The sequence below is a fragment of the Crocodylus porosus genome, unplaced genomic scaffold (genome assembly GCF_001723895.1).
Source record: "Crocodylus porosus isolate Cpor-Errol unplaced genomic scaffold, CroPor_comp1, whole genome shotgun sequence".
Taxonomy (NCBI): Eukaryota; Metazoa; Chordata; order Crocodylia; family Crocodylidae; genus Crocodylus; species Crocodylus porosus.
This window is the reverse complement of record NW_017728949.1, coordinates 21,186,386-21,204,199: the sequence shown is the minus strand read 5'-3', so window position 1 is coordinate 21,204,199 and position 17,814 is coordinate 21,186,386. Positions and strand designations below refer to the sequence as shown.

Sequence of the window (17,814 nt, the reverse complement as noted above, 5' to 3'; positions counted from 1 at the left end):
GGGAGCCTTAGAGCCCGAACCTAGTCGCTGGCGCCGCCGGTACCTGCCGCTGCCACCACCTCCTGCCGCTGCTGCCAACCCCGCAGCGCAACAACGTCCCCGCCCATTGGGCCGCTCCCGCCCCCAACAAGCGCCGCGCTGATTGGTTGCTCCCCCGCCCCCGCGCGCGCCGGCCCCAGAGCGCCAGGTACCCGGGCTGGAACACTAAATTCGCCTTTTCTGAGCCCGTTTGCAGCCGCTGGCGCCGCGGAACCTGCCTGCCTGTCGGCGTTTCCGGCCGGGCTCTTTGAGAAGCGCACTTCCGGTTCCGGGTGCACGGTGCCCGCAGGAGGGTCGCGGAGCGGACAGGTATCGGGAGGAGGCTGAGCCCGGGTCCTGTGTCCCTGTCTCTGTCCTCACAGACCCGGGCTGCTGCGCCTCATGGCTCCCTGCAGCCGGGGCCCTGCTGGGGCAGAGCAGCGCGGGCCCAGGCCGGTGCTGCCCAAGCTTCTCACCACGGCCCCGTTTATGGCCCGTTTCCTCAACGCGGCCTCTTGCTTCCGTCCCGCAGCCCCGCGCCCCCTCCGCCGATGTTTCTTCCCACCCCACGTGGGGTCCGCTGTCCTAGACCTAGTATAGGGGCGGACCGGACTGGGCGTCGGGCCTAGCTCATGCATCTGCCTGCGCACGGCTTGGTGCCACATCCAGAGGCCTCGGCCCCGGGAAAGTTCAGCGAGTACTAACATGTTTGCACGTTAGTGGCTCTTTGACCTTGGCCTGTCACCAGCACCAGGAGTACACCTGGGAGCTGGGAGGACTCAGCTACTCTCACCCCAGTTTTTACTTATTGTAATGGTAACTGCAGGGCAAAAAAAAAAGCTACACCATGCTTAGTTAAAGTATGAGAGATGATCATGGGGGCACTTCTTGCCAGCCTTATGGGCTTGGATAATCCTCAGGGTTTCCTAAATAGGATTGACATTAAAAATAAAGTTTGTTTATTTATTTAAAGTAGCGATTCCCTATCCAGTTGGCTGTCCACTTGCTGCAGGACTGCTGGCAGTTTTCTAGTGAGACAGTGCTTGTGCCCTTTTTGTTTCTTGATGCAAAGTTAGACTACAGAAATTGCAAATGTATGAAGTGATTTTATTCTGTGCTGCAGGGCAGCAGTTTTTAACCTTTTTTAATAAGGAAACCCCCAACAGCCCTCTTTTTAGTAAATGTACCCCTGGGGAGGGGTTGGCAAGCAGCCGGATGCTGAGCAGGGTGGGTTGTGAGCAGCCAGACACAGAGCAGGGATGTGGTGAGTGGCAGAGCAGCAGTGCAGCATCTGTGAGACTGCTCTTGTGAGGCAGTGGCATGGTGTGGCGGTGCTCCACCCCCGCCGGCCCCCATGTACTCCCTGGGACCTTTCAGAGTACCTGTAGAGGTACGCATACCCCCGGCTGACAACCCCTGCTGTAGGACAATTGCTGGAATTACCACAGGGATTTTATGTAAGTGGTGGCCTGTGAGGCAATACCAGTAAGGAATAGCATCTATATTGTGGCCTGTTCAATGCCAGAGATTATATTATCATAAATATTCCTGTTAGGCATAAAGCTGTTAACCTGTTATTTGGATTAAGGTTTGAAATATTCTCCTATTGCAATTAGTATATCTGTCTAGTGTGATTGTCCAAACCAGTTCTCATGTACTGTCTAATTTGTGGTTTGAGTATTGGTGTATAAAGATTCTTGAGGACCTTTGATATTTCTTTTAAATATCTACAAAAGAAAAATGGGGCTTATTCCTCATCAGGGATCCTGGTTTTCTCTGATAAAAAATGCACAAATTCTCTGATAACCCCTAAAATCTGTGAATAAATTGAAACACCACTCATATATATCAATTAACCACAATGCTTTCATGATATATTTACAATTTTAAAGCAATCTGGAAGCCTTCCAATGCCTCAATCACTAATAAAATAAATTCTAAACACCTATAAATTTTGGTATTTGATTTTTGGTTTTTATCATGGAAAAATCAGAGCTCCCCCTGCCCCTTCACTCACAGAACATAGATCCAGGCCCCTCACTCCCAAGCCACAACCCTCCTGGTCCTCCTGGTGCCAGTCACCCCATGCACATAGCCCCCTGTCACCCCAGCCCTGCCAGAGGAGGCCCCCAGCTGCCAAGGCTATGAGGCCAAGGACCTGGATCTGCAGCCTGCTGCCCCCTGTAGCAGCACCTGAGCCCTGGCTGTCATCCGCGGCTCACTCCCTCCCTTCCTATTGGGCCACAATCCCCACTTCCCCCTGCCAAACTTACCTGCAGGAGCTGTTCTCCAGACTGCCTGGCAGCCATGTGCATGTGCCTTCCTCCCGCTTCCCCCCAACCCCTTGCAGGCTGGAACTCTGCCAGCCCACAGAGAGCCCTTTGCAAAGAGTTTAATGAAAAGGCTGTGTTTTTCTCAGGTAAAAGGTGAAATCCGCATTTTTCTTCATTTTCCTGTGGGAAACAGAAAACCTAGATCCCTGCTTATCATCCAGTGGAGATAAGGAATTAAGCCCTTTGAGTGAAGCACTTCCCTTCCTGTGTACACAATATCCAACTATAGCTATTTCCTTCCCCAAAAGTAAGCTTTAAAAGGGGCTTCCAGTGTCCCATAAATATCAACAGATGTGTGCCCCTACCTCTCCTTCATTAGTCTGACATAATTCAATTAAAGCTGTCAGACCCCTTTCCTTTGAACTCTGGTTTACATACTTTTGCTGATGGTATTGCTGGTAGAGAGAGGTAGTCTGTCAAATGAGCAAGTAACAGATCTGTTGAAGCTGACATGCAAATTGCCATATATCCCAATTCCCTTGTGGATGCAATGTTACATGCATTCTGAAATTAAATAGTTGCATTTCAAATAATATCTACAAAAAGTAAGGATTGCTAAGTTTAGTTTTTAAAACAAGCTCTATCATAACTGAAATAAAAGACAATGTAAATATCAAAGTGAATAAATAAATAATGAGCTAGATAAAACAACAAGATTAGGCACAGATGTAATTAGTTATCTATGTGTCATTTGCCACAACTCTGGTAGTTTTAAACATGCTTTAATCTGGCCCAAGCAAGGGAAGGGGTAAAAGAGAATGTTCAATATTAGTGGTGCAATGATACATCAGTCTGATATCAGATTGGCACCGATATAAAGAAAATTGACTATATTGGTAATTGGCCTGATGTGGCCGATAATTTGGCTGATAAATGCCCGTGCATGCTCATAGCCGCAACACAGAACATAGGCAGCAAGAGCACAGGCTGGCAGCTTGGAGAGCTGGCTGCATCCAGCTGGTAAGTCTGTTGTGGTGGAAGGGGAGAGAGGAGGGAAGGGGTATTGGGGGAGGACGGATCAAGGCCCCCTGCAGTGAGGGAGGGAGTGGGGCTGGGTTATGTGCTGCTGGGGTGGGGTGTGGGACACAGCAGCGGCTTGTATGGGGTGGGGGACAGCTCGTGCAGATCTGGGGGCACATGCCCCCTTTCCCCCCTCCCCCCATGCCCTCCTGAGGTGCATGCAGCAGCGGGAGCTGCACCCCCCACACCCCCTGGATGAGCCATGGCTCCATCTCCTGCCCTGGCTGGGCAGCACCTGCCCCAGCCCCCCTCTCCCTCACCACAGGAGCCTTGATCTGCACCCCCATGCCCCTTCCCTCCCCCTTCCCTTCCACCACAACAGACTTACCAGCTAGACAGAGCTCTTCAAGTTGCTGGGCTGCATATCAGAAATGGGATCGGTATGACCCGATATGTCTCCTTAGAAATCGGCTATCAGTATCAACCCCCACAATCTATCGGTACACCCCTATTCAGTATACTGTCAAATGCCATTTTGGTGGTGATTTTTGTTTGTTTGTTTTTGTTGAGTTACCTATATGTCTACTTTATCACTATTTTTTGACATTCTTATTTTAACCTAATTTATCTCCTGACTTCTAGGTTCCTGTAGGACATCTTGCTGATTAATCATTTGATGTTTTATTTTTTTTGTTAGTTTCCAGTACTTTGATAGGTCTAGCCTCACTGACTGCATTGGAGACTGCACGGTTGTACTGAACCACAAAACAGGTACTTGCAGCAGCAATACAAGTCTTCCCTTGTCAAAGTATTTCATCCTTGTTATACAGAGACTCCATTTAGATCACTGATTCTCAGCCAGGGTGTCCCTGAGATTCTTTGAAGGGTGCTTGTGAGGAGATGAGCGCAGGCTCAGGCTCATCCATGTCTGGTTGTTGCTCTAAACCCATTGCCCAGCTCCTCTGCAAGCAGGTAAGCACTATAACAAATCAGTTTTTGAAGTGAGGTGCCACTCAATTCACGAAATTTATGGAGGTGTGCCTTGAATTTAATGAGGGGTCCCTTAAGCCTAAAAAGGTTGCAAACCACTGATTTAGAGATTCACATCTTTTATGGTCTGTGTAGAGCAGGCAATGAGGTTGCCAGTTCTGAAAGTCAAAATTGTTCCCAGACACTTAAGTCACATCTCACTCTGGTCTTCCCTATTCCTTTTAGATGCAGAAATAATCTAAAGAGCTTTAAAAAAATCAGATGAGAGACGGTGCCATTTTTATGTGTTTTTGTTGAGATCTTTGATTAAAATATAATTTTTATGCATTTTAAAAGCAAGAGTCAAGTTTAACGTCTCTTTTATTTTTTTTAATATTTTTAAAAACATGCAGATTTCCCTAACAGGAACTAAACTAGTTTCAGTAGGTTAGGAAGAAGAGCCATGCTAGAGAAATATTGAGAATAATCTTTTCTACTGAAATGTACAAGGTCCTCTTTCAGCTCATTGTTTCATATATTAGATTTAGTTTGTGTTAAAAAAGCAAGTCTCATCTGTTTTGAATACAAAGTGTTGCCACACCTATTTTAGTATATGATAGGTTAAAATTGTTTTTAGTAAACTACTGTTGGACAAGGATATTTTAACGTCTACAGGTTTCCCTCACCAACTGCTGGGGTTAGGTTCAGAAAGTTCCTGTGGTTGATAAAACTAAAGACTTTTGGGAAAAATGGGGTTAGGGACTTGAATATTGTACAGTATATTATATAAAAATCATTTTTACTTACCTTTAATACATGGGGTTGTCAACTGGGAATAGGCGTACCCGTAGGGGTAATTAGACAGGTTAGGAGGTGCACATCCGTGGGTGCACCAGCAGCATCTCCTCCAGTGCATTCACCTCTTACCTGGGGGAGGGGGAGAGGAGGGACCTCTCTGAATGGCGGGGTAGGGGTGTTTTGTGCTCGGCTCTGGTGGCGCACAATTGGCCAGTCAGTAGCCTATGGATGGGGCCCCGACTGGGCCAAGTCTTGGGACAATCTGAGTTTGGCAGCAGTGGGACCTGCCTACCCACACCCCTGGATGAGCAGTCAGGCTCAGATTGTCCCATGACCTGGCACATTTAGGGCTGCTGTTCCCTGTTTCCCTTCCCTGCGACCCAGTATGGCAGGAAGCAGAGAAGCCACGGAGGGATCTTCTCGCCCACTGCTGCTCGCCCTGTGTTGCCCTGGCAACACGCCTTCTGCGTGCGGGGCTGCACCCCTCAAACCAGCAGCAGATACAGGAGGCGCATTACCAGGGCAGCGTGGGGCAAGCAGCAGCAGGCGAGGAGACCTTGTGCAGCTTCTCTGCTCCCTGCCATGCCAGGTTGCAGGGCAGGGCAGCAGGGAACAGCGGCAAGTGAGCCTACTGTTCCCTGCCACTGTGGGTAGGGTAGCTCCCTGCCTCCGCACTCACCTCCGGCAGGGCTGGGGGCCATCTCGGGGTGGTGGGGAAAGGAGAGGCACGAGCAGGACCAGAGGGCTGGCAGGCTGATGTGCGGCCATGGAAAACCATGATTACTCAAAACTGTATACTGTGGTAGCCAAAATGGTATACAAAATATTAACTATAGATGCTCAAAACTGTAGCTGGCAAGGGAAACCAGTATATATTTACTTCTGTATGATCCCCTATTAAGATATTTTACAGTTGGAATGGATGAGAAATTTGCATGTTTATTGTGATTTTTTTTTTTTTAAATTAACTTATTTATACCGTTCCATCTTAATGTAAAAGTTCTTGAATTTCAGGAATTTTAAAACGTAACTTTAAAGGACTTATATCTAATCAGTGTTGTATTAATACAGTTAAATGCAGAACTAAGTGTTATATTAGCATTAACAACATTTCCCAACATGGTGAACTGCAGGTTTTATAATCAGTCTAAAACTCTTAAACCCAGAAGGCTTTTTATTATTTATTTACCCAGGAAATTATAGGCCTGTTAGTCTTGCCTCAGTCCTGGGGAAGCTCTTTGAGAAAATTATCCAGGTGCACATCTGTGAAGGGCAAGCAGGGAGTGTAAGCTTTAGGGGCAACCAACATGGGTTCATTAGAAGCAGGTCCTGTCAGACCGACCTTGTGGCCTTCTATGACCAGGTCACAAAATCCTTGGACACAGGTGTCGCAGTGGACTTTCTGGACTTTAGGAAGGCCTTCGACACTGTCTCTCACCCCATTCTCATTAGGAGATTGTGGTGTTGATGCCTACACAGTCAGATGGGTCACACCCAGAGAGTGGTGGTGAATGGGTCATTTTCTACCTGGAGGGATATGGGCAGTGGAGTCCCCCAGGGCTCAGTCCTCAGGCCCACACTGTTCAACATCTTGATCAGTGACTTGGACAAGGGGGTGAAAAGCACCTTGTTCAAATTCGCGGATGACACTAAGATGTAGGGAGAAGTGGGCACGCTAGAAGGGAGATACAGGCTGCAATTGGATCTGGACAGGTTACTAGGGTGGGTGGATGAGAATAAGATGTGATTCGATACTGACAAGTACAGGGTACTGCACCTGGGGAGGAAGAACCAGCAGCATACCTACAGCCTGGGGAACTCCACTCTCGTCAGCACAGAGACAAAAAAGGATCTTGGAGTCGTTATAGACTCCAAGGTGAACATGGGCCGCCAATGTGGGGATGCAGTCAGGAAGACTAACAGCACCTTGTCATGCATCCACAGATGCATCACAAGCAGGTCCAAGGAGGTGATCCTTCCCCTCTATGCGACACTGTTCAGGCCACAGTTGGAGTACTGCATCCAGTTCTACGTGCTGCACTTCAGGAGGAATGTGGAAAACATCGAGGGGGTCCAGAGGAGGGCCACTGGAATGATCAGGAGGCAGCAGGGCAGGCCCTAGGAGGAGAGGTTACGAGACCTGAACCTGTTTAGTCTCCACAAGAGAAGGCTGGGGGGATCTGGTGGCCATCTATAAACTGGCCAAAAGAGACCAGCAGGCAGTGGGAGAGTCCTTGTTCCCCTGAACACTGCTGGGAGTAACAAGGAATAACGGCTATAAGTTGATGGATAGTAGATTCAGGCTAGATAACAGGAGGCACTACTTCACAATCAGGGCGGCTAGGATCTGAACCAACTTTCAAGGGAAGTGGTGCTCGCTCCTACCCTGGGGGTCTTCAAAAGGAGGCTATATAGACACCTTGCCAGGGTCGTTTAAGACCCGGCATTCTTTCCTGCCCATGGCAGGGGGTCAGACTTGATGATCTGCTCAGGTCCCATCTGACACTACCAACTATGAAACTATTATTTTAATTATTAAAATAAAGAAATCTACTGAGTGAATGCCAGGGAAAATATAATTTCCTAAATAGTGAAAAAACTTCCAACGTGAAATATTTCAGTAACATCTTAGAAATCTGTATGCTACATAATGAATTCTGAAAAACAGTTGCCTATGAAATAATCAAAAAGAAATTACACCATATTTCTTGCCTGTCCCTCCCACCCCAATAAGACATGCATGTTATTTTAGGAAGGTAGAATGAAGGAAAAAAGACTTTTCCAGATTCATGGCTGAATCCTGTCCCCTGGGGCAGAGTACACTCTTCAGCATTAGCAAAAAGCTAGAACTTTAACCCCCACACAGCTGTTGCTGAATTGGCAACAGCTATGTACTTTTCAAAAGTCGGGTCTCAATCTTTTTAGACTTAAAGCAGCCCACGGAAAGTGCCAGATCTTGACTTGAGCTTGTTTTTTGCTTATGGAAAAATAACAGAGAATTTTTTTCCTTTGGAAAGAACTAAGAAAACTGTAGTGTCAGAATGTTTTTGACACCATGATTCATATTTGAAATCTCTGGTGGAGGGGGGTGGTTGTGAATCTTGTACAGGTTTGCACACCTAATGGCGCTAATATGGCATGACATGCTACATAACCATTAAAAGAATCTTGTGGCACCCCAGTTTGCCACGGCATCCTCATTGAGAATCACTGGTTTATAACAGTGCTTCATCTGTACTGGGGAGGTGTTAGAAACATCTCTGCCTTCACCCCAGTTCTCCCAGGGTGTATGTCGATTTTAGGAATTATGTGCAAATTAATCTTTTATTATGCACCTTGGAAAAACTGTTTGTTTCTTAAACTTTTCCTACAGGCATGGAGCATGGACAAGAGCAAGGGCACGGACATGGGCATGGCCATGGGAAAATAGAACTCCCTGACTATAGGCAATGGAAGATAGAGGGTACTCCACTACAGGATGTCCAACAAAAACTGGCTAAGCGAGGTCTCAAGGATCCCTGGGGTCGGTGAGTGAGAAAAAGCATCAGATGTAGGCTTTTCTTATGGTGTAGTCATTGAGGATGACTCTCCTTAGTTAAAGTACATTAAAGTATATTAAAACTTGGATGAAATTCATTTTTATATGGTTTCTGGTATTGCATTTCCCTCAAACATTGCCTCATGTTGCAAAGCACTGCCATACTTTGTTTCTACATAACACATCACAAGACATCCTTCCAGATTTTGTTTTGTGAATGGAGATAATTTATCTTTGGCTTGACCTATTCAACAAATACTTAAGGTGCAAGAGCCAGGGCCAAGGCCCTGATTCAGCAAGGTATTGGAGCAGTGCTGGATTTTTAGCACATGAATAAGGTTATTCCACTTCACAGAGCACTTAGATGAAGTCAGCAGAACTTAAATTTGCTTTTGTGCTTGGCTGAAGAGGGATGGTATTTACTTGTATACTTAGTCAAGCAGTTATGTAAGCACACTGCTAGCATGAGGGCCTTGAACTGAAAAGTTGAACTGAAACAGCAAATGACTTGGACATAGATTCTGTTTTGAGCTTGTTTTGCCAAGCAGTGTCTCAGAATTTGTATATAAAACTACTGAGATGAATTAAGTCATGAAAGACCTGATCTTTCCCCCTAAATGGACCTCCTCTATGGGGAATGCATCCTACTTCCTAGAGCTATTCTCTTTAGATAGCTGTAAGAAGAGAGATTTAACTTGATTTAATAGGAAGAGATGTATAATCTCTTTAATTGCTCTTGGTCTTTGTGAATGAAAACAGAACCTTGTGCTGAATAGTCTCATTCCGTTGGAAAACAAAAGCTATATAAACTGCTATTCTGTAGTCATACAAAGAAGTGCCATAATTGCTTCCTTTGCTGCTATTTAGTTCTTACTATATTTTACTGCAAGCTTTTTTTTTTCCTCTGAGGAAACAGCTTAAGAATACATAACCTGGTTTCATATCATAGGTTATCATTTATATTTTAACAAAGCAGGGGGTTGTTGTCCAGCTGTTAACTTTTCAGGGCAGTCAGCTCTGAAAGCATATATTTATTTTTTTATGCTTGTTTCTCTTTCCTGTAGAGGTGCACTGATATATCAATCCACATCATATTGGCACCAATAAAAGGAAAATTGATATTATCGGCAAGTAGCTTTTTTTGACCGATGTGGCCAATAATGTCACTGATAAATGCCGTGTGCATGTGCGGAGCTACAGCATGCACATAGCCAGGAATGCAGCCCAGCAGCTTGGAGAGTAGCTTACAGCCAGTAAGTCTGTGGTAGGGAAGGGGCATGATTGAAGGGTCCATAGTGAGGGAGGAAGTGGGGCTGGGGCAGAGTTAGGCACTGCCCAGCTAGGGCAGGACAGGGCATGGGACAGAGCTGTGGGTGGCTCGTCTGTGGGGGCTGACTCCCATGGCTGTGTGCACCCCTGAGAGAGGCATGGGGGGTATGTGCCCCCCTGGATTTGTGCACAAGGCAAGGGTGGGCTGCCACTGGGACTGGAGGCTGCGCCAGCCTCTTCCCAATGAGGGGGCTGGGTAGGGGCTGTGCTTAAGGCAGGCAGCAGCGGCGCTCGGAGTGGGGGCTAAGTGGTGGTCTACAGCCACCCCAAATTTCACCATATTCCCACCACAGCCCTCCCTCTCAGCGCTGCCACCACCCACCCTGCCCCAACTCTCCTGCTAGGAAGAGGCCACAGCAGGCAGCCACACACACAAATCTAGGGGGCAGTTGCCCCCCATGTCTCCCCTGGGGCTGTGCACAGCCACTCCACAGCTCCATCCTGCCCCAGCTGGGCATTGCCTGCTCCAACCCCAGCCCCACTCCCTTCCTCACCATGGGGGCCTAAATTTGTGACCCCCTCACTCCTCTGCTCTCCCCCATGCCCCTTCCCCCCCCACCCCCACACAGACTTACCAGCCAGACGCTGCTCTCCAAGCTGCTGGGCTGCATTTTGGCAATCAGAGTGGTATCAGCCATTGGTATCAGCCAAAAAAATCTTTTTCAGTGCACCCCTACTTTCCTCTACGTGCAGGAAGTCTTATGAAACAATGGATTTTATCTTATGTATGTAAAACAATATCTCTGTTCTCAGCTGGAGATAAATTTGCTACCACAAGAAAATTGACCAAGTAAATTAATCTATGCTTTGGAGTGTGTATGCTTCCCAAGCATATTGCTTTGGAGACTGTTGCAAAATACGGAGTTGAACTGAAAAGAATTTGTACTGTTTTGTTTTCTTAATGAAAAAATGCTGTTTTCCTAGGGGAAAAAAACAGGGTGGGAAAAAAATGAGCTATTTATTAGATTAGTTGAATACGGAGTAAGGGATAAAGTGAGAAACTCTTAAAGCATGGAATTTCTTCTGCATAGCTTTGACTAGCACAGACTTATTTCTAAAGTAATTCCACAGCTGAGGCAAACTTGGAGTCCTGGTTTAATATTAATCTCTTTAGTGAAAAAGAAGTATTAAGAGCTGTTTACTACATTATTTATTAATGTGCTTCTGCTGCAGAATATCTTGTATTAAGAAGTCTGAAGTGGCAAAACCCTTCTGAGTTTTTTGTATACTCATTGGCCCCATATTCTATTCCTCTCAGAATACTGAAAAATATAAACTCCATGTAGCATAATGTATAAAGTACAACCCCAATTTAGATTTGGCCCTTATAGAAGATGCCATATTTGCAGTCCTAAAAACTGAAATGCTTTATTCATAAAACTAGGCACACAGCACTAAGAACTAGGGAATGAGCTTCCTTAGCACTATGCTGTAACTTAGAGTTATTGAGACAGCTTGTGCAATAGACATGAGTGTCCACCGACTATTCATTTCCTGATATCTCTCTAGAGGTTTTGTCAAGACAGTCAGTAATAACCACTGAGAGGTAGTTAGCGACATTAGTCTGAAGGCAGGGCAAGGTGGCACATTAAAGAAAGGCATAAGCGTTCTTAGACAACAGTCAACTTCATCAGATGTTAGGAATGGACTTGGAGAGACATGGGGGTACTAAATAGAAACGAATAAAGTAATTTAAAAACAAAGGATAGGGAAAGAGGGAGCGAGAGAGGACTCAGCTGAGTGAGGTAAAGATGGGCTGGAGAGATCAAAAGCGAAAAAGTAGCTAACCTGTTAAGGGTCATAAGGCTTTGTTATAACCCGGGATCCTGGGTTTTCTCTATTTAAAAAAAACACAAGCCCCCCACAAATTCTCTGATTTAAACCCCAAAATTCATGTTTTTCCACAATGAACATGAAACACCTCTCTCTCTCTCTCTGTCATATATATATATATATATAGAGAGAGAGAGAGAGAGAGAGAGAGGTATCAGTTGAACACAATGTTTTATTGATGCATTTACAATTTAGAAGCAGTTTGGAAGCCTACCGATGCCTCAATCCACTACAATAAAATAAATTCTAAATACCTATATATTTTGGCATTTTATTTTTTTTAATCATTGAAAATCAGGGCTTCCCCTGTCCCCTTCACTCACCAGAATGCAAGTCACTGTGGCTGTCTGTCCCTTCCCCTCCCCCCTCCCTTCCCCACTTTGTGGTGCTGAACAGCCCTGTTATGCTGGTGCCCTGTCCATCTCTTGCCCCTTATACGCAAGCCACAGCCCCTCCAGCCCTGCAGTGCCCCTCCTGACCCACAGCCCCCTGGTCCTGCTGGTGCCCCTCACTCACAACCTCCAGCCCCTCACCCCCCAGGTCTCCTCCTCCCAACCCACAGCCCCCTGGCCCTGCCAGTGCCCCTTACTCCCCAACCCACAGCTCCCCCGCCCCCCCTTTCTCACTCATGCTCTGCAGAGAGAGTGTGTGTGTGTGTCCCAGTCCCCTTCCAGCCCTCCCAGCTAGAGAAAATCCACCTTTTTCTGTGGAGAATGGAAAACCCAGGTCCCTGGTTATAACCCTTATGTGCCTCATTGCCCAGTATTGATTATTGTTACGGTGGTTCTGATTTGGATGCCTATCCTCCAGAAAAACTGTATTTTCACCTTTCATGATGACTTTGAATCCTTTGCAGATATGGGAGAGGTATTTAGTGGAATTTATCTTTGGTACTGGATGAATTATTTGCATGATACTTAGGGTGCAATCAGAAGTTAAAATTTTTGCCTGATCTGTCTACAGAAAGTGGTTTATAGCCATGAGGAAACACAAATGCACGGCTTTAGACAGCTTAAAAACTGGCCAATTGAGTGAAAATCTGACCCCTCGTTGCATGAAATGAGGGGTCAGATGAAGACATTTCAAAACAGAGTGTCTTCTGTAAATGCTGTCTGTGCTGCCTGTCAGCCTGTTGCTGTTTTCAGAAGTGGAGGAAGGAAAGGGAGTGGCGGGAGTTTGGTCTGGGGGATTTTCAGCCCTGGCTGAAGGGTGGGGAAGGAGTACCAGCTGGGGAAACCCTAGAATGAGTTCCCTCTGCTCCCTTTCCCCCCTCCCATTTTGAAAAATGTGACCGATTTATAGGCTGGCAGCCAGCAGCTAAATGTCCTTTCCCCCTGGAACCCCAGTTTGTCCCAGGGGGTCACTGTAACTCAGAACACTTCCTGCACAGCTTCTCACTTACAGCAGGGAGCTGCACTTCTGTTTGCACCCCAAATTTCTCAGACATCACAGGAGTCTCTTATCACTGAAGTCAGCTAGAATTCGGGTAAAGAGCTAGGTAAAGACTTACATAAGACTGTTATGGCAATGTTTAACAAAAAAGTTATGTGCTCTGGGTTTTTTTTCTTTTGCCTTTCTTTTAAAATCAAGACAGGAAAGTCTATGGAGCATTAGCTACAATAGAAAACACCCAGGCCAAATAATATCTAATGCCAGTGTAAATTTTGGGGCAAAAGTATCTTATTCTGTTTGTACAATGGTGTTCTAGTTCATGACTAGATCTTCTAGATAATCTTAATGCTGATGATACTACACCATTTGCTGTACCTCTTCTATGTTATTTTTATTAATGCTTTTTTCTGGCATACAGGGAATAGGAAGAGAAAATATGTTAGACCACATACATCAACGGCTGAAAAAATGTATTTTGTTATATAGTAGTAACATTCAGCAACACTGGCATAATGCATGTGCCTAAGTGGGCAGACTTAATATTATTAATCTTGGCCATGGCATTTTCTGATCTTTGAGTACTTTAACTATGGAAACTTTACATGCTCAGTGATTTTCTTGTTTGAATATGCTACTTAGCTTCTACATATAAACATCTCTCTGCTGGTATTTGGTATCACAGTGACTACTAATTTTGCTATGTCTTCCAATTTTGTTTTTTCCTTAGCAATGAAGCATGGAGGTATATGGGTGGCTATGCAAAGCCTATCACTCTTCTAGACATTGCCACCAAAGGTCTCAAGTGGGGATTTGCAGCCTTTGTGGTAGCTCTTGGAATCGAATATGCACTATATCCTCCAAAGAAAAATGGGGGACATCACTGAAGGTGGAATAACGGAACGGAACATAACATTACTCGCTCAGTTGAAGAGGAATCCGTGTACTTTATTATACAGCGGCTGGCTGCTTTTGCTGTAATTATAAAGATGCCTATTAAAGTTTCTCATAGGCAAGAGCACCTCTTTATGCCTTTGTCACCATTTCTTGGGTTGGGGAAAGAGTATCCAGGGTCACTCCCTAATCTAAACGTGACTTGATACCTCACATAAAGTCATATGTGCCACCAGGATTTGCTGAACAATGGTATAGTAAAGGCCTTGTGACACTGTGCTAGGTTACAACTCCAGAACAAGAAGTTATAATCTGTTGTGTAGATCTCTACAATATTATCATTTTTCCATGCTTTCATGCATTGATCAGTGAAATAGTAGTGCGTATCAATGGAATTTACAGTAGGCTTTTAGAAATAGGTGCTTGTTATCCACAAAGTGAAAGGAAAACTTCCCAATTTAAATGTTGTCAAGAATTAGTTTCTGACTTAGAAAAGTCACTCTTTGTCTGCCTTGCCTCCTAAAATATCTTCTTTCTTCTCAGTAGGTAGATATTATTTTTACATAATTTATTATTGAACAAATATTCTTTGCTGTCTTTTTAATAAAGATCACAAAAGTACCAACATTTTAAAACTGAGAGAGATATGCTTTGCCTTCAGAAATTTCCTTCTCTAAACAGATACAGATTTTGAAACACAAAGAAACACTTTTTTGTCATTAAATCATTGTAATACTTTCTTCTCTTCTTAGCTGCAACCTATTAATATTTCCACTTCAGCCAGTTTCAGAGTTTCTTAAGGAATGGCTCCTTATTAGGGATTCAAAATATTTTGGATATTTGAAAAGGGAAGAGTGGAGGGAAAACAACCTTTTATAGTCCCCTTTTTTCCAAGGATTTTGACCATACAGATATGTTTAAAAATACCAATGCTCTTTTTGAGTCCTCAAAACAGCTCTCTTTTCATCTATTTCCTTATTCCCATTACTTACTTGAAGAAGAAGGAAAAAAAGTATTTTTAAGGATGCAGAGTGCAAAATATTCTCTCAACAAGTGAGTTTATATAAGAAGTCTAATTTGGGGGTGAGAGGGGAGGAGAGGATGGCATGTGAGCTTAGCAGGGCAGATAAGGCCACATACAGACATGCAGTTTCTCCTGGGAGCATTGCTGCTCTCCTGGTAGAAACAGTTAGCATGATGTTCAGGATTTTCTTCTCCCAAAGCAAAAATGGCCAATCCAGGAGAAAAATAACCCAGAAACAACCAGGGTTAATCACTCCCAAAAGGCCAGATGTCTTCACACATTCCATTCTGCTGCATAGTCCTCCAGCATCCCAGAGCGCTTTGCATGTGTACACAGCTTAAAGAAAATCAGGAGCTGGGAGTTGCAGGACGGGCACTAATTCTTCCTATTAATAGTACTGTTGGAGTAAGGTAAACTGCTGTTGGGTTGGACTTGACAGAAATAGAAACTCAGATATTTACATCAAATTATGATTAAAAATAATGTAAATCCAGGGCCAACCAGTATAGTAACCCCTCCAGTTACCAGGCTAGCTTCTACTTTAATACAGCTTGTGTGCACCCCAAAATTAGTGATATCACCAGTATTTGATGTGTATTAATTTTTGCCATCTGGCAACTCAGATATATTATTAAACACGTTTTTTCAATATCTGAAGTATCCAAACATATGAATGTACAAAATACATAGTGGAAGAAATCCCACCTGCAGCAAATGTCACCTTCTCAAATATGATCAAGTAGTTTGAGGCTGCAGTTAATTTTATCACCTCAGTCAGCTGAGTTTGGTTGTTATGGAAATACAGTAAGATCTTGATGGAACATTTCTGGTTTATAGTATGTTCAATACCATATGCCAATGTTATCCAATGCAAACAACTGGGTTATTTGACCCTTAACTAATAAGAGGTGAAAGCAAAAAGGATAGCATGGAAAAGGAGTTTACAGAAGAGCAGCAGAGAGAGAAATATATCTGAAAACTGAATGCAAAGAGCAGAGGTTCTCAACCTTTTTTAGACTCAAGGAGCCCATCACTAGACTTTAGGCATCTCTTGAAAAATGCCAGCTCTTCCTTTTCACTTATTTTTTGACTACAGAAAAATAATAGCCTCCCACCAGGAGTGGTGCAGGCACCTACCCTGGAGATCTTCAAAAGGAGACTGGATGCACATACCTTGCTGGGGTTATTTGACTCCAGCAGTCTTTCCAGCCCAGAGCAGGGGGGCTGGACCCAGTGATCTCACGAGGTCCCGTCCAGCCCTAAACTCTGAATCTCTGTGTGAATAGAGCAATTCTTCTGTTGCAAAATGCTCAGAAAGACCACAACAGGTCTAACACTCTGGATTTCTATTTGAAACCTCTGGGTTTCTCTTGTGAATCATGTTTCCACACCATAGCAGTGCTCACACTTCATGGCATCCTTGAGAGGATCTTAAGGCACCCTCATTGAGAATTACTGGCATAGAGAATCATGCCTAGAGAGAATCTGACCTATTGTAATTTTGTCAAGAGGCACATAAGACACGGAGAGGCACGGCAGATGCACCAAACATACAGCCTGGCCCACAGAGCCACTTTATCTGACCTGATGGGCAATGGGTGGCTGGGCCAGGGAGAGACCTTCAGCATGGGTGGCTGGGCCAGGGAGAGACCTCCAGGGCCCCAGTGAACATGGCAGTCAGCAGCACGAGAGAAAGCAAGATTTGATCCTGGTTGTTCTTTGGCTGCTTTACCTGTTGCTGTCACCCTATGCTAGAGCTGTCACCATGTACCACATGCTTCATGCAGGAACCAGAGCTGTAGCTGCAGCACAGAAAATGCGGGGGCAGTGACAGCTCCAGCTCTGGCATGGGGCACATGGTGGCCCTGAAATAGATCCAACCTGCAAGAATCCAGCCCAGGGTAGTTTTGACACAACTGATCTAAGACAATCTAAACACACAGTGCTTAGATTATAAACTCTTTGGGGCAAATTGTCTTTTTGAAAAGTATGTTTCCAGTGCCTAGCACAGCTACAGCCCTGTTTCATCACTAGGGCTCCCAGTCACTAGGGTCTTAATTCTCTAACTGTTTTGAAGTCCATGGTAAGTAAACCTGTGCTGAAGTGCTTCCTGAGTCAGCATTTCAAGTACCTGGAGCTGGACACTCCTATAAAAACCGTGATGGAATACTATCTTGTAGCTGAAAGCTTGCCTAAATCTCTCCCCGCTGGTCCTAAAAAGGACACCAATCACAAAAATCCTTGCCTTTTGCATATTTCCTGAACCATCAGACCTACAACATCACTCCACCACTACCATGACAGAATAGTTTTTTTACATTTCCATGGATATAATGTCACTGTTGTCCTTCCCCCTTCTGGTCTGCAACCTGATTTTTAGCTTAAGGCAACATCTCACATGCATATTCACTGAGACATTACAGTTTTCCTTATCCTATTTTTCTGACTTCAGTGTCCAACATGCAGTACATTTTCATTATGGGGCAGTTGGCAGGAGTGTGTGACCTGCAATAACTGTCACAAGACTACAAAGTATTGCAAAAATTCCTATTTTTGTGTTGGCTGAATTTCCCTTTTATAAAATCCTTCTGAGGGGTGTTATGACAAAGTCTTGTTTTCAGAGTCCAGTAAGCAGTATTTGTGACCATTTATATCTGTGCTGTTCAATGGTATTTTCACATGAAGATTTTCACATGATATTGCTTCACAAAATTGTTTATAGCAGGGGT

At 44.7% G+C, this 17,814-nt stretch overlaps 1 protein-coding gene across 1 annotated transcript; it reads left to right on the top strand.

Annotated features, from left to right (window-relative positions):
- Positions 1–238: 238 nt before the first annotated feature.
- Positions 239–14,190, top strand: NDUFB3 (NADH:ubiquinone oxidoreductase subunit B3). The gene is made up of 4 exons (XM_019554124.1): positions 239–348; positions 4,009–4,082; positions 8,440–8,605; positions 13,898–14,190. Exons 3-4 carry the CDS (start codon positions 8,454–8,456, stop codon positions 14,052–14,054), a joined length of 309 nt encoding a protein of 102 aa, XP_019409669.1. The 5' UTR covers positions 239–348; positions 4,009–4,082; positions 8,440–8,453; the 3' UTR covers positions 14,055–14,190.
- Positions 14,191–17,814: the final 3,624 nt, after the last annotated feature.

Excerpts from the sequence above, each read along its gene's own strand:
- NDUFB3 (XM_019554124.1), top strand. The coding sequence starts at position 8,454 with ATGGAGCATGGACAAGAGCAAGGGCACGGACATGGGCATGGCCATGGG. Across the intron at positions 8,606-13,897 it reads CTCAAGGATCCCTGGGGTCG|CAATGAAGCATGGAGGTATA; the intron begins GTGAGTGAGAAA and ends TTTTTTCCTTAG.